Source organism: Enhydra lutris, unplaced genomic scaffold, assembly GCF_002288905.1.
Source record: "Enhydra lutris kenyoni isolate GAN:26980312 unplaced genomic scaffold, ASM228890v2 scaffoldscaffold28, whole genome shotgun sequence".
In the NCBI taxonomy this organism is placed as follows: Eukaryota; Metazoa; Chordata; class Mammalia; order Carnivora; family Mustelidae; genus Enhydra; species Enhydra lutris.
The window spans coordinates 3927680-3955629 of record NW_019154112.1 but is presented as its reverse complement, the minus strand read 5'-3'; the positions used below and the strand labels follow the sequence as shown (position 1 = coordinate 3955629).

At 50.7% G+C, this 27950-nt stretch overlaps 5 protein-coding genes across 9 annotated transcripts in view; 2 read left to right on the top strand and 3 right to left on the bottom strand.

Annotated features, from left to right (window-relative positions):
- Positions 1-400: 400 nt before the first annotated feature.
- Positions 401-1886, bottom strand: LOC111152172 (prefoldin subunit 6). 4 transcript variants are annotated; one of them, XM_022510536.1, is made up of 5 exons: positions 1870-1886; positions 1383-1461; positions 1066-1136; positions 862-986; positions 401-642 (listed from the first exon to the last, which is right to left on the bottom strand). In XM_022510536.1, the coding sequence occupies exons 2-5, from the start codon at positions 1444-1446 to the stop codon at positions 513-515; spliced, it is 390 nt and encodes a 129-aa protein (XP_022366244.1). In that variant the 5' UTR covers positions 1447-1461; positions 1870-1886; the 3' UTR covers positions 401-512. The 4 variants fall into 4 exon arrangements, with proteins under 4 accessions (XP_022366244.1, XP_022366242.1, XP_022366243.1 ...); XM_022510534.1 differs by lacking the exon at positions 1870-1886 and adding an exon at positions 1678-1719 and having other exon boundaries at positions 1383-1532; XM_022510535.1 differs by lacking the exon at positions 1870-1886 and adding an exon at positions 1678-1710.
- LOC111152170 (WD repeat domain 46) lies at positions 1690-10156 on the top strand. Its single transcript, XM_022510530.1, has 15 exons — positions 1690-2187; positions 2293-2505; positions 2613-2693; positions 2841-2953; positions 3078-3165; positions 3298-3359; positions 3599-3703; positions 3791-3941; positions 4063-4198; positions 4392-4491; positions 8724-9037; positions 9186-9280; positions 9421-9516; positions 9665-9778; positions 9891-10156. Exons 1-15 carry the CDS (start codon positions 2119-2121, stop codon positions 9987-9989), a joined length of 1836 nt encoding a protein of 611 aa, XP_022366238.1. The 5' UTR covers positions 1690-2118; the 3' UTR covers positions 9990-10156.
- A 57-nt stretch (positions 10157-10213) lies between these two features.
- LOC111152171 (beta-1,3-galactosyltransferase 4) lies at positions 10214-12082 on the bottom strand. The gene is made up of 2 exons (XM_022510532.1): positions 12066-12082; positions 10214-11880 (listed from the first exon to the last, which is right to left on the bottom strand). Exon 2 carries the CDS (start codon positions 11855-11857, stop codon positions 10706-10708), a length of 1152 nt encoding a protein of 383 aa, XP_022366240.1. The 5' UTR covers positions 11858-11880; positions 12066-12082; the 3' UTR covers positions 10214-10705.
- Positions 12083-12885: 803 nt separating this feature from the next.
- LOC111152375 (ribosomal protein S18) lies at positions 12886-19546 on the bottom strand. The gene is made up of 6 exons (XM_022510899.1): positions 19504-19546; positions 18942-19040; positions 13502-13588; positions 13316-13417; positions 13135-13226; positions 12886-13004 (listed from the first exon to the last, which is right to left on the bottom strand). The coding sequence occupies exons 1-6, from the start codon at positions 19504-19506 to the stop codon at positions 12929-12931; spliced, it is 459 nt and encodes a 152-aa protein (XP_022366607.1). The 5' UTR covers positions 19507-19546; the 3' UTR covers positions 12886-12928.
- A 132-nt stretch (positions 19547-19678) lies between these two features.
- Positions 19679-27950, top strand: part of LOC111152223 (VPS52, GARP complex subunit) — an 18210-nt gene continuing 9938 nt past the window's right edge. Inside the window, exons 1-17 of one of the 2 annotated variants that reach the window (XM_022510628.1) lie at positions 19679-20039; positions 20893-20977; positions 21126-21178; positions 21366-21441; positions 21632-21699; positions 21986-22161; positions 22548-22698; positions 22993-23093; positions 23209-23341; positions 23484-23541; positions 23871-24004; positions 24471-24626; positions 25092-25210; positions 25617-25740; positions 26035-26130; positions 26246-26353; positions 26578-26643. In XM_022510628.1, the coding sequence (XP_022366336.1) occupies positions 19950-20039; positions 20893-20977; positions 21126-21178; positions 21366-21441; positions 21632-21699; positions 21986-22161; positions 22548-22698; positions 22993-23093; positions 23209-23341; positions 23484-23541; positions 23871-24004; positions 24471-24626; positions 25092-25210; positions 25617-25740; positions 26035-26130; positions 26246-26353; positions 26578-26643 (1794 nt within the window). In that variant the 5' untranslated portion in view covers positions 19679-19949. Of the gene's footprint in view, positions 20040-20892; positions 20978-21125; positions 21179-21365; positions 21442-21631; positions 21700-21985; positions 22162-22547; positions 22699-22992; positions 23094-23208; positions 23342-23483; positions 23542-23870; positions 24005-24470; positions 24627-25091; positions 25211-25616; positions 25741-26034; positions 26131-26245; positions 26354-26577; positions 26644-27950 lie in introns of those variants that run through there. The other variant, XM_022510629.1, reaches the window with a different exon arrangement.

Below are 27950 nucleotides of genomic sequence, written 5' to 3'. Positions count from 1 at the left end.
ACAAATTCTAGAAAGAGACTGACTAAGAGAGATGCCAGGGCTTTCTGGAGGATGATGACAAAGGGTCATAGCGAGGAGGGTCACCACATTCTGTCCTGAGATCTCAGTTTAGGTTACTGTGAGTTCTGTAATTAAACTCATCTTTCCAACAATTGCTGTGTTGGAAATGCTCTTCTCAGGTTTCCTGAAGTGCTGTGCCAACCAAGGTAAGGAAGAATTAAGGGTTGCATATACGGGCAAGAAGTAGGTTTGGGACACGTCAGATTTTAAGGCTTAAGAAAGAAAAAAGGATTACTCTGCTGCAGAGAGATTCCAGTTACAAGAATTTGGACCAGACAGAGTAATACACGCAATATATAAATAAAGTGAAAGGGCCCCAGGTAACAGATGGAGACAATTATGACAGAAAGTGGCTGGTCAGAAAACAGCCAGATGTTTTCACATTTTATTAACTACAGTATAGACCCTAGAGCTGCCTCATTCCCTCCCCTCCCCTTCCCCCCACCACAGGGTCAGGCCTTCCCGGAAGCCCCCGCCTTGGCTGCCTGTGCCCGCTGGAACTCCTGCTGCAGCTGAGCCAGGGTCTCCCTCTGTTGCTCTGACTGCCGCTCGAGGTCCCGGAGCTGGGATTCATATCGCTTACTGAGGAGAGGGAAGAGAGACAACGCAAATGAGAAATTCATGGGACTTATTGAGAACACTGAAGGCAAGGAAGAGATTGGTGGAAAACCTCACATCTGGGGGAGGGTTTGGAGGAACTGGACAAGAGGAGGCTACCCGGGAGCTACTCTACAGTGGCTCCTCAACCCCTTCATGCCAGCGGTGTCAGGTGCATTGCTGGGTGGCAGAACAAAGACTCACATTTCAGCTGTGATATAGTCCAGCCTCTTCCCCACGGTGGCCCGAGCCTCTCCCAGCTCCTGTTTGACCAGCACAGGACCCAGAAGTTTAAAGACCACGTTGGAGCCATCTAGCAGGGCCAGCTCCTGATGAAGGGAGGGGACATGCGTGATCAGAACCATAGCCGGTACAGGTCCCTCCTCGCCCCCACAAGTCCTCTCTCACCTCCTTCACGATATTATTTTCTGTTAGTTGCGCCTCAAGCTTCTGCCGTCCTGACATGGATTTACTCAAGTCTGGGGGTTGGGAAAAAAAGGCTTGATTAGAAACCTCAAATGGGCCGCCTGGCCCCAATCCTGGTAAGAAGAAAATGGAGCTGAGGAAGTAGACAAGGATGCCGCGGCAGGTCAGTGGGTGGGGAAGAGCACTGTGACGGGGAAGGAAACGCACGCGGTGCCTCGAGTGAAAATCATTTTCTTGGCTTGGCTTTGGGCTGTGAGTGAAGGGACTGGGGCGAGGCCGCACCGACCCTGCTCCCTTACCCTTCTGTAGCTGCTGATATTTCTCCACTTCTCCCTGTAGCTTCTTCTGGATTAACTCAGCCATGGCGGGGACGAAGGCCTGCGGGGAGCGGGAGAGGGGCGCTTGGTCTCACACTGTGGAAGGTACCCGAACTCCCCTTTCGGCCTGGCCTGAGGAAATGACAGCACTCTTGAGTGGCAGCCTCCCGGAGCACCGCAGCCTCACCCCGTCCCGGAGAGCTCTCTACTCTGGCCCTAGGGCGTGGCGGGCGCAGCAAGACCCCAAAGCCCTCAACCGTAACCCAACCCTACTCACGTTCTCCCTTCACTATTACTAAACCTGGAAGTAAACAAAGAATGCTGGGAAAAGACGGCGCCGGAAGCTGTCTTCTGACGCATGCCGGGAACTGTAGTTCTGGCGTGTTTAATGAATGGCGTTCCGCCAGAAGACTGGACTCGGGATGTTTTAGGCAAGACCGGGACACGAAGCCGGAAGAAGAATGCGCACCGTTACTTAGGCCCCAGCTCCAGACTACCTTTCTTTCATTACTCCGGCATAAGCTGCTGCTCCAGATTGCGGGATCAAGGCCTGCCCCGCCCCTCAAGAGAATAGGCCCTTATTCAAGATGGCGCCTAGAAGGCTTCAGACCTGGTAGTCGCTGATTGGATAAAGGAAGGCGGACGTCCGGGAGTTTTCAAGCAGTCTGTGGGACAGCTGAGAGGAGTTTGCACGTGGATCGTTGTTCGGGTGGATTAGATGGAAACAGCCCCCAAACCGAGTAAGGATGTCCCGCCCAAGAAGAACAGACTTCAGGCCAAGAGGAAGGTAGAGACGTCTCCTTCCTAGGATAGAAGGGAAGTTTCTAGCTGCGGGGTCCTAGGGGGGCGGGGCGCGGGCTACGGAGTATTAGAGCTTCTGATGTGCCCGTAGAAACCGCGGAGGTACTGGGAGGAAGAAACCACTCTAACCGCTGCGGGAGCCTCTCCAGGGCCCCCTCGTAACAAGAAGAGGAATCGTGAGCTTCGCCCCCAGAGGCCAAAGAACTCTTACATAGCAAAGAAGTCTCGGATCTCCAGGAAGCCTCAGCTCCCGAAGAAACCCCGAGAAGGGAGGAATCTTGAGCCTCAGCGGAGCGTGTCCGGGGTAAGCCTGGGACCTGATAAGGTGGTGGGACAAGTCGTCTTGTGCTTCACGGGTGCGAGGATTGGGGTCAGCCCTAGCCTGTTTGCTGATTGTTTCTTCTTCCCCAGGCCCAGGATCCATTTCCAGGCCCTGCCCCCGTCCCTGTGGAGGTGGCTCGGAAGTTCCGTCGCATTGACAAATCCAAAAAGGTGAGGACCAGCCGGAGAGTGGGGAGAAGTTGCAACCCGGGAGTATATGGGTGAGTTGGATGGGGTGGGGGGTGCTGGGTGGCTCTCCTGGGACCCTAAACAATGTCTGTTTCTTTGCCCGCTTTTCCCTGACCAACGATGTTATAGCTGCCACATTCGAAGTCCAAAACCCGAAGCCGACTTGAGGTGGCTGAGGCTGAGGAAGAGGAAATCAGTATTAAAGCTGCTCGTTCTGAACTACTGCTTGCTGAGGAACCCGGGTAAGTGGACCCCAATATGGGCCTCCCCAGGCCCTGCTTTATGGGGCTTTTCTTTCTCATTTTCATGTTGGTACACCCACTGCGTATTTGGGAGTTTGACTGCAACGCTAGCACTCACTCCTAGGTTTCTGGAAGGGGAGGATGGGGAGGACACAGCAAAGATACACCAGGCTGACATTGTGGAGGCTGTGGATATTGCAAGTGCAGCCAAGGTGAGTGGAAAAGGGGCCACCGGCTGGATTGGTGGTGCAGAGCAAGATGGAAGTGGGGATTAGAAGAGGGAACAACTGAAAGGAGCCACTTCTTTCCTGATTTTTTTTTTCCTGCACTCTTTCTTCTCTCAGCATTTTGATTTAAACTTGAGGCAGTTTGGACCCTACAGACTGAATTACTCCCCAACTGGGAGGTAAGGCTGGATAGGAGTCCCTTGAACTAGGATGTGGTTCATCTCCTTAACCACGTCAGTCACGCTCTCCTCAGCTGGACCAGTGTATGTTTAGGCTGATGGTGGGGGGAGGGTCCTGTGATTTGCTTGAATGTGAGGGTGAGCATATAGAGGAATGGCCGGTCTGGGATGGATCTCACATGGTCCAGGTCAGGGTGCTTTTCTGCACTGACGCTGTACCTGTCCCCTGCCCCCAACAGACACCTTGCTTTTGGAGGGCATCGGGGTCATGTGGCCGCCCTTGATTGGGTAACGAAGAGGCTCATGTGTGAGATCAACGTCATGGAGGCAGTGCGGGACATCCGGTTAGTGGGAGTGAGGCGTCCCTTTCCTCATTGAATAACTACCCCCAACCCCCCTTTCCCAGTGAACCTTTCCACCCCTCCTTATAGGTTTCTGCACTCGGAGGCACTGCTCGCTGTCGCTCAGAATCGCTGGCTTCACATCTATGACAACCAGGGCATCGAGCTCCACTGTATCCGCCGCTGTGACCGAGTCACACGGCTGGAGTTCCTGCCTTTCCACTTCCTCCTGGCTACAGCTGTGAGTGGCTATGGAGCACAGGGATTGGGTGGCAGCCCTTGAGAAGACCGTTGCTTCTCTGGGATCCCAGTAGAAGGACAGAGGGCAGTCAGGACTCATTCTGTGTCTCTCTCTCGGTTAGTCAGAGACAGGGTTTCTGACCTACCTGGACGTGTCAGTGGGAAAGATCGTGGCAGCTCTGAATGCTCGGGCTGGACGGCTGGACGTCATGACTAAGAACCCTTACAATGCCGTCATCCACCTCGGACACAGCAATGGTTGGTCTCTAGCTGAGCTTTGACTCTCTGACCACCTAGACCTGCTTTGTTTCTATGTTTGTACTTTCCAAGTGCCTTCAGGTTGCCCCTATTCATCTCTCTCATTACTCCTTGGCCTTGAAACCCTGTCCTTCCCAGATGTAATCACTTCAGGGCTTGTTAATAACTTTGGCTCCTCTCCCCTGACATCCAGGTACTGTGTCCTTATGGAGTCCAGCCATGAAGGAGCCACTGGCAAAGATCCTCTGTCATCGGGGTGGGGTCCGGGCTGTGGCTGTAGATTCTACAGGCATGTAAGTCACTTGTTTGGTCATGAGCTGCTAGGGAGGTGACAGCTGGGTGGAAGCATATAGAAGGCAGTGTGTCTTTAAGAGCACAGACTCACAGTCAAGCTGCCTAGGTTTAAATCCTGGTTGGGGCACCTGGGTGGCTCAGTTGGTTAAGCGTCTGACTCTTGATCTCAGCTCAGGTCTTAAGGCTTTGAACTCAAGACCCTGAGATCAAGACCTGAATTGGGCTCCATGATGGGTGTGGAGCCTACTTAGAAAAAGTAAGAAGGTAAATAAATCCTGGTGTTAACCACTGACAGGCCATGTAAGTGTGGGTACATTTCGTAACCTCTGTGTGCCACACACTTTCCTCACCCCAAGAGTAGGGATGAGTGTCTAGCTCAAGGATCAGAAAGCTCTTTCTGTAAAGAGCCAGATAGTAAAGATTTTAGGTTTTGCTGGCCAAGAGGAAAATTTGAGTGTATTGTATAGGTATTTGAGTAAAGAGAAAACAAAGTATCACAGATTTTTAAGCAGTAAAATTCAAAATATAATAGTTACCAAATGTAGTATTTTTGTAACACAGGTATTCTAATGGGAAGAATTGGGTTTCCCTTTTGAGGATAACATTTTGCTCAATTGAGGTTCACAGTTAGTGTTCTGAATCAGCAAGCCCATTTGCAAATGTTTTTCTCTTAATTTTGATCTGTGGAGAGATCTTACCTATTTTGTCTTCTAAGACCTCTTTCATACAGATGATGAGATAGGTGGCACTTTTATTTTTTTTAAAGATTTTATTTATTTGAGAGAGAGAATGAAAGGTGCAATGGGCAGAGGGAGAAGCCAGCTCCCTGATGAGCAGAGGGCCTGATGTGGGACTCGATCCCGGGACTCCAGGATCATGACCTGAGCCGAAGGCAGTTGCTCAACCAACTGAGCCACCCAGGTGCCCTAGGTGGCACTTTAAACGCTGTCAAGTTATAACCATGTCACCACGAGTTGTCATGCGCCCACAGCGGTACAAAGAGATGACATACCACACGTGATGTTGGTCTTGACGGCTCTCCCAGGCTACTGTAGTACAAAAGTGGCCACAGAAGAAACCAATGAACGAGTGGGGTTGTGCTCCCAAACAGCTGCATCTGCAGATGCTGAAATTTGAATCTCCTGTATAATTTTCACCTGTTTCAAAATATTTTTGAATTTCTTCCGGGCACTTAAAAATGGCCAGACCATTCGGAGCTCGAGGGCTGTCCAGAAGTAGGTGGTGGCCGGATTTGTTTGGGGCGTGGGCTGTAGTCCACCAAGGCGTCCTAAATGTTAAAGCGAGTTAAGGCATATCAGGTTTGGCTTGGTGCCCAGGGAGTATGGAGCACTGGTTTTCGCCATTGGCGTCATCAAAGGTGATTGTTCTCTTTAGGCCTGGCTGGTGATGTGACGGGTAGGAGTGGTGGGCCTGCTCAGAATTTCTACTCTTTGAGAGTTTGCAGCTGCCCTGGTGTGCCGTCTGAGGCGTATGTGTACATGTGTGTATGTGTGTACACAGTGTGTTCTGTTGTACACAGGTTCCCTCTAATGGGAGTAGTGGGTGTTCCCCTTAATTCGTTTCTTTGTTAGGCACTCCCAGGCACTTGCTGTGGGCTGGGCTCTGGGCCTGGGCTTCTGGGGGCGGTCCAAGGATGAAGGGGCTTTCGGCCCTGCCCTGGTGCGGTATTCCACTTTATGTACAGAAACAGGAGACTGGAGTTTATGGAAATGATTATTCAGGAGATGCGTTTAGTTCCTGCTGAGTTGTCTTCTGTCACCCCAGACCGAATGTGTCTGTTAAGGGATAGGTCACCCTGCTCTTCCTTGCTTGTTCCCTTTCTGCCACATTTTCCTCTCACCCAGAATTGGACTTGACACCTCTAGCTACACAGCCCCATCGTCCTCAGCCAGCAGTAAGGGCAGGAACCAAGTTGCTGTTTACCGGGTGCTTCCTGGAGGCCCAGGCTCATGCTACTTGCTTTGGTGCTGTCACTTCATTACTGTCCACAGTCCCGGCTGCGCTCTCCGAGGTCTGTTTATCTCCATCCTCGCTGTCTCCTGTGAACATGTATGATGCTCGCAGCCACTTTCCCGCCTCTGGTTCTTCTTTCTCCCGGCATGTCCTGGGTGCTGTTGGCAGACTGATCATTCCCACAGCTGCCTTCCTCCCTTCACACTGCTGCACGGGAATCTTCTATATGTGGCGTAAACTACGTAACTATTTTTTTATTTTTTTATTCTTTTTTTTTTTAAAGATTTTATTTATTTATTTGACAGAGAGATCACAAGCAGGCAGAGAGAGAGGAGGAAGCAGGTTCCCCTAGAGAGCAGAGAGCCCGATGCGGGGCTCGATCCCAGGACTCTGAGATCACGACCTGAGCCGAAGGCAGCGGCTTAACCCACTGAGCCACCCAGGTGCCCCCGTAACTTTATTTTTAAGTGGTTTTAAACAAAGTCAGGAAAAGGAACAGCCTAGTAGCCATCAACTTATGAAAACCTTCCAGATGCTCAGGCCCACCCTCCCTGGTCCTCTAATAGTTGTTGTATCTTTGGGGCCAAGTGATTTGTCTCAGCCGTTTTTACTCCATATTTGTGCCAGCTGGCTTTAGGAGCGTGCTCTCTGTGGGCCACTGAGTCTAAGCTGTGGTCTGCCTTCCCTGGTATGCTTCGGTCAAGTACTGCTGTGCCCAAGGCCTAGTCACTTAGTTCCCTGAGATTTGGTCCACACCTGGACAGCAGCACAGGTCCTTGACTGTAGGCCCACCTCTGCTTATCTCTGGTTGCCCTCAGGAGCACCTCAGGCCACAGGGGCCGCAGAGATGAGGCTTGCTGTTTGCCTTAAGAGGCATTATGGAAGGGTGCCTATGTGGTTCAGTGGGTTAAGCCTCTGCTTTCAGCTCAGGTCATGATCTCAGGGTCCTGGGATTGAGCCCCTCATCAGGCTCTCTGGTCAGCGGGGAGCCTGGTTCCACCTCTCTCTCTGCCTACTTGTGATCTCTGTCAAATTAAACAAACAAACAAAAAGGCATTATGGAAGCTTGCATTAGGTTTGGATTGGATTCTCAGAGCTAAACTGTTTTCTGCAAGTTTAGAAGCGTGGTAGCGCAGCCTGGATGCCCTCCGGCCAGCGGGCTGGTATTTGTGCAGTAAATCCCAAAGGTGGGTGTGTGGGGGGAGAGTAGCCAGCATGTGCCCTTCGGTTGTGGGTTGACTGAAAGGAGTGACCCTGTGTCCCAGGAGCCCTCGGTAATTCCCAGTTAGCACTGGCGGTCCTTCCCGTCTGCTGGAGCTGGGGCCCTGAGGGTCTTGTGTCTGGAATAGAATCCAGTTGGGCCTCTGTTCAGCCCCGTCACAGGGCTAGTTCCTATCATAGGAGCCCCTCAGTCCCCTCTTCTGGGGCTCACAGCCAAGACTAAGAAGAGAGTCCGTGGCCTTTTGGTAAACTTACATCCCCCGGCCTTGCTGGTCTCCCTTCAGCCTCCGTCTCCGAGGAACAACTTGGACATAGATAGACACTCCCAATCTCTGAAAACAAGCAGCGGCAGTACACATTCGTGGAGAGTGCGGCCCTCCCGTCTTCCAGGGAAACACAGGGTGGGGCGGGGTCCTCTACCGCACGACGGCTCGGCTTCCTCAGCTTTTCTCAACTCCGTGCAGCCTTCAGTCTGTCTCTCATCGCCAGAGAGCATTGTTGGAGATCTGCATCTTCAGTCCGAGTTTCAGGAGCCCCTGCCAGTACTCCCCTCCTCATCCTGCTACCCACATGTCCCACCAGTCCCGAAAGCAGACCTCTGTTTCCATCTCACCTCCACACTGTGATGTTTCTTCCTTTGTACCTGCTAGGTGTTTCTTGTGCTTCCTCGAGACTGACCTCCAATGGCTCCAATCCCAGTTTTATTATGAAGTCCTCCCTGACCATTGCTGTCGGTCCTTCTCTTTGCAGAGCCACTGCGCTCCCTTGTATGCGGCGGAACGGGTCACTTTGGCTGATGGGCGTGTGTGCTCTCCCTTTGATTAAGAGGGCAGACACTGAAGAGACAGGCATGATTTGAATTCTAGCTCTACCACTCACCCTGATCACTTTTCTCTGAGCTTCGGTTTCCTCGTCTGTAAAAGGGAAATAAAAATTGTTTCTCCCCAGTGAAACTTTATGCCTGCACTTGGCCACAGCCCTGCTCAGCAGGCCCATGCAACAGATTCCTTTAAATGCTCACCCCCCTCTCCACCAGGTACATGGCCACCTCTGGCCTGGACCACCAGCTGAAGATCTTTGACCTACGAGGGATGTTCCAGCCTCTGAGTGCTCGGACCCTGCCCCAGGGAGCGGGGCATCTGGACTTTTCCCAGCGGGGACTGCTGGCTGCGGGCATGGGTGACGTGGTCAACATATGGGCAGGGCAGGGCAAGGCTAGCCCACCCTCCCTGGAGCAGCCTTACCTCACCCACCGGCTCTCAGGCCATGTGCATGGCCTTCATTTCTGCCCCTTTGAAGATGTGCTGGGGGTGGGGCACAGTGGCGGCATCACCAGCATGCTGGTCCCTGGTGAGTGGGACAGGAGATGGGATCCATGTGAATAAACTCTGGGTGGAAGTTTGGGTTGGCTCAGGACAGCCAGCAACAAAGGGCTTGGTTGGGCTGCAGCTGCTGGACTGGGTTCTGTTTATGGCTTCATGCTTCTCCATCCCTCTAGGGGCTGCTGAACCCAACTTTGACGGCCTAGAGAGTAATCCATACAGGAGCCAGAAGCAGCGCCAGGAGTGGGAGGTGAAGGCCCTGCTGGAGAAGGTGAGCATGAGCCTGTGTAGGGTTGGGGTTGGGGAAGGCTCCCCATGCCCCAGGGGTCTTGGGAAGAGTGGGACTCATCCCTCTTTGGGTCATTCTTCTGTGGCTCCTGACCCTTTCCTGTGCCTCTGTGACACCTCCAGGTACCTGCAGAGCTCATTTGTCTGGACCCGCGAGCCCTGGCAGAGGTTGATGTCATCTCTTTGGAGCAAGAGAAGAAGGAGCGGATAGAGAGGCTGGTATGGAGCAGGCCCCAATACTCAGGTCCTCCTCCCCTCCACACCCTCTGCCGTGCCATGTCCCCAGAAGGAGGCACAGCGGATGGGGGCTGCCACAGTTCCTGGCCCCTGAAGCCATTCAAGATTTCACCCTTGTCCCCCTGCTTAGGGCTATGACCCCGAGGCCAAGGCTCCCTTCCAACCAAAGCCAAAGCAGAAGGGCCGCAGCTCGACAGCAAGCCTGGTGAAGAGGAAGAGGAAGGTCATGGACAAGGAGCACCGGGTAAATGATCATTGGGGGGTGGGCTAGGTATCCCACAGCCTGTGGCACCATGCTAGTGCCTCTGCCCTTGCCAGCCTGCCACTTTTCACCTTGTCCCCATCTCCCCACCCAGGATAAAGTCCGGCAGAGCCTTGAGCAACAGCCACAGAAGCAAGAGAAGGCCAAGTTCCCGAGGGCCCAGCCATCTGCCCTGGACAGATTTGTGCGCTGAGCCATGCTCCAGGTGGCCTGAGAACAACAGTGTCTTCCCATGATGGCCTATGGGGAGATGACCCTGTTTCTTGGAATGAGGAGAGGGTAGTGAACCCCTTCCCCAACTGGGGACAGACAGCTGGCTCCTGGGCTGGGTTAGTATTAAAGAAGATGGCTATTTTTTTGGATAATGTGTCTAGACTGGGGACCTGTTCCCCTCCCTTTGCGCAGCCTGGGATGTCTCTAGGATTGGATGGGGTCCTGGTATCCCGCTTCTACCCCACCCTGTATCTTATCACCATGACCTTAGCCTTTTTCTGTAGGGCCCTTCCTCCTCTCTTTCCCACGTCCCTGGCGATCGATGTCCTTCCCATCCAGCATGGTCTGGCAGCCTCCAGGCTCCCCAGGTTTGTGTTCTTGGACTCCTGGTGAGGATCACGCTGTACTCGAAGAGGTAGACAAACAAGTTTATTGAGGAGCTTATGCCCCTCCTCTGCCATAGCTGAAGAAAGCACCCCAGCACTGGTTTGCTCTTCCTGGCGACCGTGATGGGGGCTGGCAGGCCAGGCCCCTAGATTTCTCCCGTATCTCTCCATCTTCAGTAATAGAGCATCTGATAGAGGAGACTGGTCAGCTGCAGCCAGTCAGGGCCCCCTGCCTTGGGCCTGGGCTGGAGAAGGTGGAGGGGGTGCCAGCTCGACCCTCAGCTCCTCACTCCTGTGGCCCCAGGCACTCTCAGCTGTGAAGCCAAGCTATTACCCGACAGCGCAGGATGCCCAAGACTTCCTGGAGCCAGGAGCAGAAGGCTGCAGTCCTTTCCCTGTCAGAGCCGCCCACCAGCTTCCAGGCTTCCTGCATCTTCCAGGGGTCCAGCTTATGGGATGTCAGCAGGAATTTCCCATAGCAGCACCGGTCCAAGGGGTAGTGGGTGGCCCCAGCCAGCTTGACACAGTGGGTCGGGGTGAGGCCTCCTCGTCGGGCACTGACCCCCACAAAGACATCTTCCAGTGGCAGAGGGGGTGCCCGGCTGGCCACTTTCAGGATGAGCTGCACGGCAGAAGCTGAGAGCACATACCCCGTGCCAGAGGCATAGGGTGGAAAAGGGCCCCAGGTAGGAGGCCACTGCTCCTCGGATATCTGGTGCTTGTTCCCTGGTGTCCGAGAGGGGTGCACCCGCCAGTGCACGCGGCCCAGGTACAGAAGAGGCACTGGCTGTCTCCTCAAGATGGACCCCTCTTGCATGTCTTCATCTCCAGACTCAACCTCTCTCAGAGGCGGATCCTTGCCCTTCTCCCATTGTTCCCAACGGCCCCCTCGCCGAATCAGCTCTGACACCAGTTCAGGGACATTGACAAACACATCATCATCCGTCTTGAGGATGTAGCGGGCCATGGAGCAGTGTTTGTTTGCCCAGTTGAGCCCACTGAGGGTCTTGAGAGTAAGGTTCCGGTAGGAGTCCCGGAAGGCTGCCTGCAAGATGTCCCCCTGGGCCGCTGCCTCCCGCATCAGATTGATGTGGGGTTCCCTGGTAGGATGCCACAAGCCTGGCTCTCCCAGCAGAAAGAGAGTCTGCACCCTGAGTCCCCGGGCCTCACGCAGCCCGCCCCACGAAGCCCGAATGGCATTTCTTTGGTTCAAGTTCCCTGGGGCTGTGCACACAAGGATGAGCAGGAAGGGTGGGGCGCCGGGACCCCCGCACGCCTCTTCATTGGGGATCAGGAGGCGAGGCAGGGCCAGGGGCGGCCCTGGAGAGGCCGGAGCCGGGCTCAGGGAGGCCAGCGAGAGGCTCAGCAGCTCCTCCCCGATGCCCGAGGGCCCGAAGAGGGTCCAGATAATCACCAGCAGCAGGGCGGCAAGGAGAAGGCGTCGGAAGAGGCTGAGGGGCATGGTGTGGGGTAATCAGAAGCGACCTGAAGAGAAAGAGGAGGGCGGTTAGTGAGCGGACGCCCCAGGTCCCAGTGACCGGAGTCTAACCGGCCGCGCCTGGGATGGAGCGGGCGGCTGGTGCGCGCGGCCAGCACCAGCAAGGAAGAGCGCCGAGATCCGGGAAACGGTGGGGGTGTGGGGTGCACAGCCGGAACTGCGGGGAAGTTACCTGGTCGGGGCCCCGTCGCCCCAAAGCTCGGCTCCATGGTGGGGTGTCACTGCAGCGCCAGGAGCCCCTCCCCCGCCCGCGGTGGCGGCTGGGTCCCGCCCCCCTCCCTGGGAGGGTGTAGGGCCGCAGGCGCACCCGCCTCGCCGGAAGCTGCTGGGTAGCTTCGCGGCTGCGGCGGACGTAACATGGCAGACGGAGAACCGGCGGCGCGGGCCCGGCACGAGCCGGCGGGAGCGGAATTCGGAGCAGTGTGCCGCAGTCGCTGAGGCGAACGCCGGGCAGCCGGCCAGCCGCGACCAACTTCCTTAACCACACACGCGATCCCCCCGCTACGTGGCGGACCCCAGCTCTTCCGGGTCAACGATTTAGAGGATTTCATCCCTACCGGTAGTCCACAACTTCCCGGCCTCAGCGCCCCTACGCACCCCCGTATTAAAAAAAAAAAAAAAAAAAAACCCAGGGGCGGTCAAGACCTGAAAATACTCCCGGGACCATCAACTGGCTAGGCTCAAGGTACCCACTTCTCGCTAACCCCCAGGGACCTTGGTTGTCTTGAAACTGCCTTGGTCCCCCCGTCTGGGGGTGGGGGTGCTTTATCTACGTCTTCCGTTAGAGGGCGGGCACCACAGGGTTGCCTCAGGTAGGGCAGGGAGTGGTACTACCACCGGGCATTGCTTTAGCCCGGGGGTGGGGAGGTGGAGCTGGTTTGGATACCCGAGGGAGCCATCAACCAAGAGTAAAACCACCCACAGGGCCCAGCGAGACAGCTTTCCCTATCAGGGTCCCCAGAAGAATGCAGAGCATCACACAGAAGGAAGCCTTAGGTGTATAAACTATTTTATTAACAGACAAGGCCTACAGATTTATTTCTTCTTGGACACACCCACGGTGCGGCCCCGGCGCCCTGTGGTCTTGGTGTGCTGGCCTCGGACACGAAGTCTGCAGGTGAGAAAACAGAAAGGTCACAGGTTACACACAACGCAAAGTAAATGTCTGGAAAGAGAAGGCAGAGCATGACAAATCCCTGCGACTCTAGGGGCAGAGAGAGTAGACTCCCACCCCTACTCACCCCCAAAAGTGGCGCAGCCCTCTGTGGGCCCTGATCTTCTTCAGTCTCTCCAGGTCTTCACGGAGTTTGTTGTCCAGGCCATTGGCCAGAACCTGGATTTGGAAGAGAGGGTGAGGAATGTTTTACCCACTGACCTCCTACAACTAATTCTAACTAGACACCCTGCCATCTCAATACACACCTGGCTGTACTTTCCATCCTTCACATCCTTTTGTCTGTTCAAAAACCAGTCTGGGATCTTATACTGGCGAGGGTTCTGCATAATGGTGATCACACGTTCCACCTGGCAGTCAGGGACAAATGTCAGATACAGAAGGCTTCCCTTCGATGGCAGGCCCAACCCACAGCCCCCCTTCCTTATCCTCACCTCATCCTCAGTGAGCTCTCCGGCCCTCTTGGTGAGATCAATGTCTGCTTTCCTCAACACCACATGAGCATATCTTCGCCCCACACCCTGAAAAGAGGTTTTGGAAATTTGGGATTGAGTCTGAGTTTTTGGTTCCCTTTAATAGTGGGGCTCCACTATTCAAAAAGCACACAAAGGTCAGCAACCACCCAGTGCATTATTACTTTTCTAGATACAAAACCTAACCATTGAATAGGAGGAAAATAATTTTTTTTTCCCAGGGACAGGTCTGAGAAAAAGAATCTTTTCACAATGTTCAGCATATATAGCTGTCAACGACACTGCAGCAGCACCCAAGAGCAGTACCTTCTAGTCTCTGCCTTGTGGAGAACCAAAGGGTTGGTTCTCTCAAAGCTAACAGAGCACCAATTGCAAGACTAGGGGCTTCTGGATTAACATGGCTGGATCAAGAGGTAGGACCGTGGTGCTCTGAGTCTATAAGGGTCCTAATTCTTTGGGCATTTCACCCCATCACAATGATCAATTTTCCAAGATCACAAACTTGGATTTTGTCAGTGCCCAGAGATGACCAGGCCTCGGGGAGCTAAGGGCCCAAACCAAACTGAAAAGACCCAATGCTTACACTAGTGGCACTGTATCAGCACCAACACCAGTACTCCTTGCCACGTGAACTCATGAAGCAAACATGTGAACAGTGAAGGATGATGGACTGGGTTGAATAGTTCCCAACCCCCACCACATGTCTAACTACAATCCCAGAATGTGACCTTATTTAGAAATAGGGCCATTCCAAATATAATTAATGAAAATGAGGTTACACTAGATTAAGGCAGGCCCTGAATCCAACGCTTGGTATCCTTATAAAAAGAGAGGACATGGGGCGCCTGGGTGGCTCAGTGGGTTAAAGCCTCTGCCGTCAGCTCAAGTCATGATCCCAGCGTCCTGGGATCAAGCCCCGCATCAGGTTCTCTGCTGGGCAGGGAACCTGCTTCCCTTCCTCTTTCTCTGCCTATTTGTGATCTCTGTCAAATAAATAAAATCTTAAAAAAAAAAAAAAAAAAAAAAGAGTGAGGACAAAGTGGAAGGCCAAGTGATAGGAATGGTGACACAGCTAAGGAAAACAAAGGAGTGCTGGCAACCACCAGAAGACAGGATTCCTAGAGCCTTCGGATGGAGCATGGCTCTGCCGACACCTTAATTTTGGATGTTTGGCCTCCACAACTATGGGAGTAAGTTTTCATTGTTTTAAGCCAACAAGTCTGTGGTGACTTTTCTCAGTAACCCCACAAAATGAAGAGAGGTGTTTTCCTCTGTGTAAGAAGTGATCTAGAGGAGCACCTAGATCAGTTAAATGTCTGCCTTCAACTCAGGTGGTTATCTTCTGGTCCTGTGATCAATACGACATAGGGCCCTCTGAGCAGGTGGGAGACTGCTTTCTCTCTCCCTCTGCCCCCCACCCCGCCATTTGTGTACGCGCTTGCTCATATCAGTATTGTTTAAAAAAAAAAGAGTGACCTAGAAAATCAAGTTATCACATTCAGAAGAGATTAAGGTCTTGGAAGCCTGCTTCTCCCTCTCCCACCCTCCTACTTGGGTTCCCTCTCTCACGTCTGTCAAATGACTAAATAAAATCTTTAAAAAAACAAAAAAATGAAACAAAAACCCCACAACCACCCAAGCAGAAGAAATTAAGGTTTAAATCTCTCTCAAATTTTAGTATTTATAGTTAATAGTTATGTCTGAGATTTGTTTTTTTTTTAAGATTTTATTTATTTATTTGACAGAGAGAAAGATCACAAGTAGGCAGAGAGGCAGGCAGAGAGTCAGGAGGAAGCAGGCTCCCTGTTGAGCAGAGAGCTGGATGCGGGGCTCAATCCCAGGACCCTGAGATCATGACCCGAGCCGAAGGCAGAGGCCTAACCCACTGAACCACACAGGCGCCCCTGAGATTCGCTTTTAAATGATAGGGAAGACTATAGATGAAACAAGAGTCCAAAGTTTTGCTAAATGCTATTTCATAGGGGATAATTTTCTTCCTTCTAACTTCTTAATGTAGAAATTTTTCCATAATCAAGTTTTTAAAGAGTTGCTGTAAGCTTTTTAAAAAAGTAGGCTCCAATCTGTACCCCAGTGTTTATAGCAGCAATGGCCACGTTCGCCAAACTGTGGAAAGAACCAAGATGCCTTTCAACGGACGAATGGATAAGGAAGATGTGGTCCATATACACTATGGAGTATTATGCCTCCATCAGAAAGGATGAATACCCAACTTTTCTATCAACATGGACAGGACTGAAAGAGATTATACTGAGTGAAATAAGTCAGGCAGAGAGAGTCAATTATCATATGGTTTCACTTATTTGTGGAGCATAACAAATAGCATGGAGGACACAGGGAGATGGAGAGGAGAAGGGAGTTGAGGGAAATTGGAAGGGGAGATGAACCATGAGACACTATGGACTCTGAAAAACCACCTGAGGGTTTTGAAGGGGGGTGGGTGGGAAGTTAGGGGAGCCAGGTGGTGGGTATTATGGAGGGCATGTATTGCATGGAGCACTGGGTGTGGTGCAAAAACAATGAATACTGTTACGCTGAAAAGAAAAAATAAAATAAAAATTACTGTATTAAATTTAAAATAAAGCTTAAAAAAAAAAAAAAGTCGGCTCCATACCCAGCATGGAGCCCAATGAGGTGGGGGGGGGTGGGGCTTGAATTCATGACTCTTGAGACTAAGACTTGAATTGAGGATGAAGGGAAAAGATGCTGACACATACACCCGAGTGCCCCTGGCCAAATTTCTGATAGCCCTGTTTGCAGGCTGATATTGACTAGCCAACTTTCTACATTAGATCCCTTTTCTCTTCCAAGGAGACCACCCCTGTTTTCTCCATCCAGAAGAGTTAAGTATAATCAGGGGACCATCACTCATTATTTGTTGTCCAAGGGCCTAGAACATGAGTTGACACCAACTTAATATTAATCTTGGAAAATATTTAACAGTGTTACTCACGGGACAGGACACAAATTCCTCCTGAGCAAGGCCAGTGGGTTCCTCCCAGTGATTACGCCCAATCCCAACCCCTTCCTCCCAGGTTTCCAAATAACCCACAGTATCACTCTGATTTAGAGGAAGGGCAGAAGACCAGCCAACCTTAAAGAATACCCATAGTAAAAGTCTACAAGTAGAAACAAAACAATTAGGAAGGGATCATGGCATAGAATAATCTTATAGGGTCTGTATTACCTCTCAATATCCTCTTCTGCTGCCAACATCCACTCCATTCTTCATTCTCCTCCAGCCAATTAATCCCACTTACCACTTCTCTAGCAACATCTTTGGAAAAAATCCCTCCCCATACCCAGCTCCCAACACCATACTTTCTTCCACTTTCCAAGTATTACCCCTCCATTCTGGATCCTTAACAAAAGACCGCCTCCTATTTAAGCTTAGTTCTCTCACCAGAGGAAGAGCTAGCTGCATTTGCTAGCTATCCACACAATTAGCAAAAATCTCTGTATCATCTATCTCTAGTAATAACCTTTCCCAGTGATAAGCAAAGTATCAGGATCCCTAGGAGACTTATTACAAAGTTCACAAAGTACCTTAAAGTCCTTTGATTAAATTGTTCTAAGTGGACTACAAAGGCTATGGCACATGTTTAAAGAAAAGTAAATACAAAACCAGTTAAGAGGCAAAGAGAAAGGATTTAACACAAGGATCCGATTAACCATGACCACCTTTTATACAAGCACACCTTGTTTAACTGCACTGTGCAGATATCCTGGTTTGTTCTGTTTACAAGCTGAAAGCTTGTGGCAAATCCTGTGTCAAACAAGTCTATCAATGCCATTTTTCCAACGGCATTTGCTCTCTTGTGCTTGTGTCACACTGGTAATTCTCACAGTATTTCAAACCTTTTTATTATTATGTTACAGTGAGGTGTGATCATGATTCCTTGAAAGCTCATGATGACTCACATTTTTCAGCAATATTTTTAAATTAAGGTATGTACCTTTTTTAAAAAAAAACAAACCATTATTACACATTAAATATTAATTACAGTGTAAATATAACTTGCATACACACTGGGAAATCAAAACATTCGACTCACTTTATTGCCTGGAACTGAACCTGCCATACACTTTTGAGATAAGCTCGTCTGTGTTCACTATCCCATTTAAGCTTCACAGCAACCCTTAAAAAGGTACCAGTAGATTTTACACTGCCTTCCTAGTTTCATGTAATTAACAAAAGGAAGCAATCTTTTTATTTACCATTTAAGAACAAACGAAAGCCGTACCTCCTGCAATATAATGTGAAAAACTGAAAGAATCTGATCTTGTCAACCAAACAAGTATATACAGTTTTGATGGAATAAGTTATCTATGCAATATTTATGTTTTTTAAAAATTCTTTGAAACCAGGCCACAGTATGCCTGGGTCCATTCCCTTACACTGCATGAGCATCTATGATACACCAGAAGCTGGGGACTGTGAACAAGACAGGACTGTCCCTCTCCCAACGGTGTTGACATACTGGCAAAAAACACATTCAGCCATATCCACAATTACACGGACAAACAAAAAAAAGGTAGAATAATATCCCCAACTGGAAGGCCAGTTCGTTAGGTTGGTGAAAAGAAAACACATCCAAGCTTGTACTCATCGACCTAATACAATGAGCAAATATTGGTTCCCATCAACTGGAAATGCATTTCATCCCTTCTGACATTGGAATAAATGCCCCGCTCACCATGTAGTGTTACCCCTTCCACTTCCCAATTATAGGTTTCTTCACACTTGGCAATCTTTTGTCATTTCCACCCCCTTCTTGTACAATTACACAATTTCTAAGGGCATAAAAATTTCACAGGAAGGGTTACTATTATGATGCATTGCTATAGGGGGCAGAAACCAAACTTAGAATGAACTTCACAAGACAACCATGGCTGATGGTCCAATAAATTCTAGCGAATTCTAGTAGAGGAGACAACCCACTCCCCATCCCCTAGGAGAGAAGTATCTTGGCCTGACCTGACTGGCTTTCGTTACTTACCTTTTAGTGAAAATGTGGTAAGTGGTTAAGGGAAATATAGTCACTCTTTTAACCATTCCTTTTTTTTTTTTTTTTAAGACTTTATTTATTTGACAGAGAGAGGGATCACAAGTAGGCAGAGAGAGAGGGGGAAGGAAGCAGGCTCCCCGCTAAGCAGAGAGCCCAATGTGGGGCTCGATCCCAGGACCCTGAGACCATGACTTGAGGGGAAGGCAGAGGCTTAACCCACTGAGTCACCCAGGCACCCCACTTTTAACCATTCTTTATTTTACCCAGCAGCTAAGGTGATCCGGTTGGGACAGGTTTCCTCAACCTTGCCTCACTTACAGCTGTCTTAACAAACCCAGTTTCATTTATGTGCTCCATTCCTTACCCTACTTTACCTTAATTGCAGTGATGGCGAAGGCTATTTTCCGCCGCCCATCGATATTAGTGTTGAGTACTCGCAAAATGTGCTGGAACTTCTCAGGGATCACTAGAGACTGACAGAGACAGGGCGAGAAATCAGGCACAGTGAACTGCCATCAGACAGGAACGTCAAGCTTATACAGGGGGAACCAACCCCCCCCCCCCAACTTGTTTTCTCACAACACACTCCTCAGTCCAGCACGCAGAACATGAAGTGCTCAGGCTCGGGAAAACGCAACCACTGGGAGGGGGCAAATTTTCCGCCCATTCCCAAGAGTACACTCTGAGTGGCGGAGACTTGAGGTCACCATTCACGCCCAAGCCTTTTCGCGCTTTCGAGCGCCCTGGGAGCCACTCTTCCTCTGGCCCACTCCCCAGACCTGGAGGTCTTCAGTCCTTTCTGTCCAGGGGTGTGTCTCAAAGATCCACACAGAAAGTTGCAAATCCCCAGAATAGGGTATTTCAAGCCCCCCAACAGCCGACTTTCCGTGTCCCGATTCCGATGTTGCGGGATCCCCGAACTGGTTACAGTCTTACCATGTCGGCGGCCTCAACGGCGGCGTGTAGGCCTCCTGTGGAAGAGAGAACGGAAGTGACGTAGTGGCCTTATATAGCCAGCAGGCGGAAGAGGCGGAGCTATCATGTGAAACGCTTCCGGAAACTGCTGGTGCCAGAGCCAATTCCACTTCTGAGAATCTGTCTTCGTAGTCACAACTTCCGGTGAGGTCTCTTTTTTTACAGTTCGTAAGATTCTGGAGAGGGAAAGCAGTAAAGGTTCCAGGGTGAGATTGTGCTTAAGACGTCCAATTCCCATTTGCAGCTGGGTGAAGTGTTTAAGCCGAAAAGGAAAGGCTACAGTCAAACAACTTAATTCAAATATCTGGGAACGGTTTAACGCCCTGCAGGACTCTCCAGGATTTGTTGGTCCATCCGAGGGCCGGACTCACAGCGACTGACAGCTCCCGGAAGTGAGGCTGCGCGGAATGGCCGCTGCTGCGACCATGGCGGCAGCAGCCCGAGAGCTGATGCTGCGAGCCGGAGCCTCAGATATGGAGGAGGAGGAGGGCCCGCTGGTGAGAATGCGGGACTATTTCTCTTAAGGAGTCTTGTCCGATGGCCCTCGCGTCAGAAAGGCCTGGGCTGGGTTTAGGCGCAAAGGTGGGGGCGCGGCTGATACTGGTGATGGCTATCTGTGTGGCTTTGCAGATCCCGAATTAGGATAGGGCCTGGGTCTGAGCGGGAATCAGAATGACCGAGAGTCAGGTCCCAGGGGCAGAATTTCAGTTAACTTCCAGATTTGGAGGCAGAATAAAGAAGCAGTGTAGTGTAAAAATTAAGAACATGACCTATAGTCAGATTGCCTGGGTTCTAATTCCACCTTTGCCTCTTGCACGCTTTGTGTCTTTGGGCGAGTTAGCCAACTTCTCTGTGTCATACTTTCCACGCTGTAAGATGAAGGAAATAAAACTTAACCGTGTAGATTATTGGTTATGATTAGATGAATGAGTGTATGAAAGATGGCACCTGGCACGCAGGGAAACGTTTTTAGCAGACATTTCTGGAAGGGCTGGTGATCCCTACAGGGATTGTGATAAAACACCTAAGATAGCAGGAGTCTGGGTATCCTGTATTCAGCTGTAAGTTTTGCTCTGTTCTCTGCAACTCCTGATCTTCCTCATTGGGATACCTCTACTCTCTTGGTGGCATGAGAGTCTCTTTGTCATATTCCCTACCCAGAAGCCCCAGCTAGCAGATTGGGTACAATGTGAGATTCTTGGAATTTTTTGACTTAGTACCTATGTCTCCCAGTAAAAGCCCAGCCTGTTCCCACCTTCCTCCCACTCCCTAAAGGTTTGTGGATTATCCCATTATATTTGTTCTCTCTCTCTCTTCCTTGTCCTTTCCCATTAACTTGTCCCTCTCCAGGGGGGTGGTCCTGGTCTTCAGGAGCCATTACAACTTGGAGAATTGGACATCTCTTCTGATGAATTCATCCTGGATGAAGTGGATGGTAAGTGATGGCACAAGGTGGATGAGACTGCTTATGATTTGAGAGGCTTGGTGGCTGGAAATAGTAAGGCAGGGATTGGTGTACAGATGTTCATTTGGGGGAGAGAGCGCTGTGGAGCTGGACTCTTATGATAAACTTCTATTTCCAGTTCACATTCAGGCAAATCTGGAGGATGAGTTAGTAAAGGAAGCTCTTAAAACGGTGAGGCTTTCTGCTATACTGATCTGCCCTCCCCCCACTTACCCTCCCCTCAAAGAAGAAAACAAGGAAACAGTTTCTCGCTCTTATAATATTACCCTGGTGTCTCACCCTCTAGTCCTTTGTTATTCTGTCTCAGTGTCTCTTCACTGTGGCTTTCTCCTAACCTGCTGTGTTTATGTTCTCTCAGGGTGTGGATCTCCGTCACTATTCAAAGCAGGTTGAGCTGGAGCTACAGCAGATAGAGCAGAAATCCATCCGGGATTGTATCCTCCAGTAGAGAAAAAGGGTGATGTTATTAAAATGGGGATTTTTGTGGAGCATGGTGCAGACAGCCCGGGGGAGCTGAAATCTTCTCTCTGAGGTTTCTGTCATTGCAGGGGAAAATTGGAGTGGTCCTGCAGGTCTGAGAATCTCCAACTTTACGGTGAGGCCCCTTGACTTTTTGTGGGTCAGATATCCAAGAGAGTGAGAACATAGCATCTCTGCACAACCAGATCACAGCCTGCGATGCTGTTCTTGAGGTTAGTAACCATGACCTGTGACTCCTAATAACCCTGAACCACATCATGGTCTCTCCTGTCATTCTTTAGGTCATCAGCCTCAGGTGGGGATAGTTAGATTCACTTTCAGGATGACCTCAGCAACCTTTTTTGGTTGTTACTGTCCTACTAATATTATTTGCCAGTGACCTTTGGGGTACCTCCTTACCTCATCACCTGCTACCCTCTTGGACTGACTTCACCAGTAAACTTAGGTGGCCCCTTTGTCCCCTGGCAACCCTGTGGCACTCCTTCTGTCCTCCCCCAGCGCATGGAGCAGATGTTGGGAGCTTTTCAGAGTGACCTTAGCTCTATCAGCTCTGAGATCCGGACACTGCAGGAACAATCAGGAGCCATGAACATTCGGCTTCGAAACCGCCAGGCAGTTCGGGGAAAACTGGGGGAACTTGTTGATGGTCTGATAGTACCCTCTGCTCTGATCACGTGAGTTGTCAGTTGAAGAGTCACAATGTCTGTAGCAGGTACATGGGCTAGGGTGACCTCCTGTACTTACCACATCAGTTTCTGGCTTCAGGTCATCAAGTGCCTTCCAGAAACTTGATGGGTGGGTTGACAACTCAACCTTGATGCATGCTTTAGGCATCCAAGATTAGGGATATCCAGGGTTGGGTGTTAAGTTGGAGGTTTCAAGGCTTACGGGCATGGGGCAGCGGGGAGGTTTCAGGAACAAGAAAATTTGTACACGTATCCTGACTATATGATTAATATAAGAAGGGAGAGGTGATAGTCTGGATAGAAGAGATGGGATTTGGGATTTAGCGATGTCCAGGTCTTCCTCCTGACCCCCACCACCCAACCCTACTACCCAGGGCAATTCTGGAGGCGCCAGTGACAGAGCCCAGGTTCCTGGAGCAGCTGCAGGAGCTAGATGCCAAGGCAGCTGCAGTCCGAGAGCAGGAGGCTAGAGGGACAGCGGCCTGTGCCGACGTCAGAGGCATACTCGACCGGCTCCGGGTCAAGGTGAGGGGTGGGGATAATACCCTAGAGATTACTAGAACCAGCATCCCTGACACCTTCAACCTGGGTTTCCCTGGCAGTCCTCACTGTAGCCCGTCCCCAAGAACTTCACCCTGCCTTACCTGGCAAAGCCCATCTTCATGTCTCTAGGTTCCCCTGAAAAATTTCGGAAATACTGAAGAGTTGTTCTCCACCCTCCATCCCCCTATATTTAACATGTGGCACTTACTTGCCCCACTGTTTCTCAAAGTCATAAGGTTGCAGCTTCATGCCCTGTATCTGGTCCCCCCCGTCTAGGCGGTGACGAAGATCCGAGAGTTCATCCTGCAGAAGATTTATTCCTTCAGAAAACCAATGACCAACTATCAGATCCCCCAGACAGCACTGCTGAAGTACAGGTCACTTCCTGAAGGAAGGGCTGGAGAGGCTCTAAGTTGTTGAGCCGCCCATTGTAGTGTCTGCTTCCTTGGGGGAGGTGGGGAGACTGACTTGTCCCTGGTGCCCCCCCCCCAGGTTCTTCTATCAGTTTCTGCTGGGTAATGAACGAGCAACAGCGAAGGAGATCAGGGATGAGTATGTGGAAACACTGAGCAAGATCTACCTGTCCTACTATCGTTCTTACCTGGGGCGGCTCATGAAGGTGCAGGTGAGGCCAGAGAGAGAGGCCTTTGGAGGCACATGGGCTGGGAAGAGGGACCATCCCTGGTCAAGGTTGGATGGTGGAAAAAAAATTTTTATCACACTGTGGGAAGAGGCAGTTACCAGTTCTCTCTTTTCTTTTTTCCTAGTACGAGGAAGTTGCTGAGAAGGATGATCTAATGGGTGTAGAAGATACAGCCAAGAAAGATATCCTAGAGCTGAGAAGTCCACCTTCTAGTGAGGGTGCTGCAAAGACACTGCTTTTTGCCTTTTTCTCTGGGACTGAAACCTTCGAGAATGTGATGAAGGCTATGGCCCCCCTCCCCAGAAAAAGGCACATGTCTTTTTGACACATGATGTCAGGGAGGGTAGAAGGTCTCTGAAGCCCATTCCCAGGTGTCAGGGGGAGTGTGGCCCTGGTACTGGGAAGGAGGGACATTTAGGCTGTGCCTGGCTGTCTGTATCCCTGAAGGTACCGAGCCTCTGAGTCTGTCATGGTTGTGATCTTATTGTTTTCCTTGACTCTGACCCTTCACGATTCTTCTCGAAGCCTTCCCTCCGCAGCAGGAACACCATCTTCACCCTGGGGACCCGTGGTTCTGTCATCTCCCCCACTGAACTGGAGGCCCCCATCTTGGTGCCCCACACTGCCCAGCGGGGAGAACAGAGGGTAGGAGAGGGAACAAGAGTCAGTCATGGGGGGACACTGAGCATGGGTAGGGGAGACCAGATCTGTGGGCCAAACTTCCCGGCCTGCAGTCCCCTGTATCAATCCACTTAGAACTGGGAATGGCCTTCTTGGGTCACTCAAGTGTTCTGTGTTGTAAAGAGGCTTGAGACCATTGATTTCAGGACAGATAGAGGGAGAGCCTGGCTGAGGGGAGTGTCAAGAGGCAGGTTGTGGAGGTGGGTGGCATAGTGACAGCAGGTGGAGGTGGGCTCTTCTCTTGTGCCCCTCGTCGCCCTCCCCCCTTTAGTACCCATTCAGGATGCTCCATCACAGCCTGCACTTGGGTTAGATGGGAAGGGCCTCCTGAGCTCTCATTACCCAGGCTCATTGATTTTTCCATTAATATCTATAGAGTCAGCATTGGGTCCATCCCTTCTATTTCTCTTCTTCACCTCTCCCATCCTAGTATCCATTCGAGGCCCTCTTCCGCAGCCAGCACTACGCCCTCCTAGACAATTCCTGCCGTGAATACCTTTTCATCTGTGAATTCTTTGTTGTGTCTGGCTCGGCTGCACATGACCTCTTCCATGCTGTCATGGGTCGCACACTCAGCATGACTCTGGTAAGATTCCCCAGCTCCTGTGCCCTTGGATCCCTCTGTCTTCAGTCCTCTGCAGCACCTTAGTGGGGTCATAGCTCTGGTGGTACTGAAACCAGGACCCCCTTGTTCTAAAATGTCTAAGCCCTGGACTCACAGTGTATGAAACCCTCAAAGCTTGGGGGTCCCTGAGGCTACCCCTGATATTGACCCACACCGAGGTAGTAGCATCTAAAAACTAAGGGTCCCTGAAGTGGTGCTCAGCCCTGACTTCTGCTGTGATGGGCTTGGGATCATGGATTCTGATGAGCGAGGCAACAAGACTACCTGAGTGGCCCGGTGGACAAGGAAAGAGGGGGCATTTCCTGAGAGCTCACTCCCCTCCCTTCCAGTGCTGCATCCCCAGAGGAGTACATGCATTTGTCTGTAGCCACTGGGAACGACAGAGGAACAAACATCCTTTTCCAATACTCTGTCCCTGAATCATAGAAACACCTGGAGTCCTATCTCACGGACTGCTATGATGCCATTGCTGTTTTTCTCTGTATCCACATCGTCCTCCGGTTCCGCAACATTGCAGCGAAGAGGGATGTTCCTGCCCTGGACAGGTCACTGAGCTCTGGTCCTTGATGCCCCACTGTCCTTGAACCCTTGGTCTTACATGACCCTGCCCTGACCCTTGGACTGCTACTGAGCCAACACCCTGACTCTTCCTCCCATCGATCTGCCTGGGGACAGTTCTGGTTTCTGACTCACCTTGCATACCAGTCCTGTCAACCCCAGCCCTCAGCTGTTAATTGGGTTCCCCCACAGAAACCCACCACCGTTCCCCCACATTTCTTTTTGGCCTTTTAAGTTTCTATTTTAATTCCAGTTAGCTAACATATAGTGTTCTAGTTGGTTCAGGTCTATGATAACAGTGATTTGGCAATTCCATGTGTCACCCAGTGCTCATTATGAGCCCCCCCCCCCCATTTCTTGCCAGCTGATCTCTGATTCTGATTAAGCCTGCAGGTACTGGGAGCAGGTGCTTGCCTTGCTGTGGCCACGGTTTGAGCTGATCCTGGAGATGAATGTCCAGAGTGTCCGAAGCACTGACCCTCAGCGCCTCGGGGGGCTGGATACTCGGCCCCACTATGTGAGAGAGGGCAGGGGTAACAAAGGGGCTCCTGAAAGGCAGGGTTCTTAGCTTTGCTGTGGGGGTTGGCCAGGTTCCCAGTTGTGCTGTGGGCCTGGCTGGATCTTGGGGCACAATGTGTGTGGGGGGCAGTCTAGGAGTGTGTGTGAACTCAGGGTGAATCGGGCACCATTGGTTAGCGGGATTGGGGGTGGGAGTCACAGAGGCTGAGTGGCCAGCTCCTAGGGACTTGGGCAGCTGTGTTGGTTGGGCCAGGGGGCCAGTGTGATTTTCTTCCCACTTTCTTTCCCCCAGATCACACGCCGATACGCAGAGTTCTCATCTGCTCTTGTCAGCATCAATCAGACGATTCCCAATGAACGGACAATGCAGCTGCTGGGACAGCTACAGGTGAGCGTGGGCAGGACAGACTTCCCAGTGGCAGGGCTGCCGAGGTGGCCTGGAGTGTGAGCAGGGCCATGTACTCCTGCCTCTTTGTGTCACCTCTTCCTTCTGGCTTTTCCAGGTGGAAGTGGAGAATTTTGTCCTCCGAGTGGCTGCTGAGTTCTCCTCAAGGAAGGAACAGCTTGTGTTTCTGATCAACAACTACGACATGATGCTGGGCGTGCTGATGGTACAGATGCCGCATCTCCCTTCCTCCCTACCCAGAGGGTTTGGCTTCCCCGACTGCTCTGGTGGCTCTGGAAGGACAGAGATGGTGTTGGTCTTGTACCATGTATTATTCTTGGTGTCTGGCCCGTTTCCCAGCCAAGTACAGTAAATGTGGCAGGAAGGGGATATCCTGAAGTGACGGGCTGCTTCTCCCCACACTTGAGATTTCCCTTTGTCTTCCCTTAGGAGCGGGCTGCAGATGACAGCAAGGAAGTTGAGAGTTTCCAGCAACTGCTCAATGCTCGGACGCAGGTAGGGGGGTGAGGAAGAGGAGAGGGACAGTCTTGTGTGCTATTTTCAGTCCTGTGTATGTGTGTGTATATGTAGGAAATGGTAGTTAAAGGGCTTCAGCTACACAGGATTGGAACTATTGGTCTGTTTTATTTTCTTTTGTATTTTTTTAATGATATACATGCCCCTAAAGCTCCTGCATACCTTGGCGATAACCAGCATCAAACAATGAGTTCTTCCTCACCCTATTCATTTCCTTGCCTGTCATGCTTTTAAATCTCTCCTTGACCTAAATACTGTGTTTACCATGCTCTTGCTTTTAAAAACACAGCTTTAAGTATGGCAAAACAATAATAACTTAGTTTTATTTATTTACTTCTAAAGTTTTTATTACGTATTTATTTACTTTTTAAATTATTTATTTTTAAAATTTATTATTTTTAATATTTCATTTATTTATTTGACAGAGAGAGAGAGATCATAAGCAGGCAGAGAGGCAGGCAGAAAGAGGGGGAAGCAGGCTCCTCGCTGCGCAGAGAGCCCGATGCAGGGCTCAATCCCAGGACCCCGAGATCAGGACCTGAGTCAAAGACAGAGGCTTAACCCACTGAGCCACCCAGCCACCCTTATTTACTTTTTTTTAAGTAGTCTCCATGTCCAACATGGGGCTCAAACTTGTGATCCAAATATCAAGAATCACAGGCTGTACCCACTGAGCCAGCCAGGCACCCCCATTTAGTTTTATTTTTGAGTGACATGAAAACAATTGCAGGATTTTTTTTCATGCATAGTTTTTCTTTTTTTCTTTTTAAAGATTTTTTATTTATTCATTTGATAGAGACACAGCAAGAGAATGAACACAAGCAGGGGGAGTGGGAAAGAGAGAAGCAGGCTTCCTGCCAGGCAGAGAGCTGAATGTGGGGCTCAATCCTAGGACCCTGGGATCGTGACCTGAGCTGAAGGCAGACTCTTAATGACTGAGCCACCCAGGCACCCCATCATGCATAGTTTTCCAACATGTTTTCCAACATTATATGTCATATTATGATGTATAATTGCAGCTTACTCCTTTTCGCTTTATATAATTTTATGTTGTGTGAATGTAATGTATTCTTCAGGTGGACCTTTGGATTATTTCTAGTTTGTTTTTTGTTTTTTTTTTTAAAGATTTATTTATTTATTTATTTATTTATTTATTTATTTGACAGAGATGACAAGTAGGCAGAGAGGCAGGCAGAGAGAGAGGAAGGGAAGCAGGCTCCCCACTGAGCAGAGTGCCCGACGCAGGGCTCGATCCCAGGACCCTGGAATCATGACCTGAGCCGAAG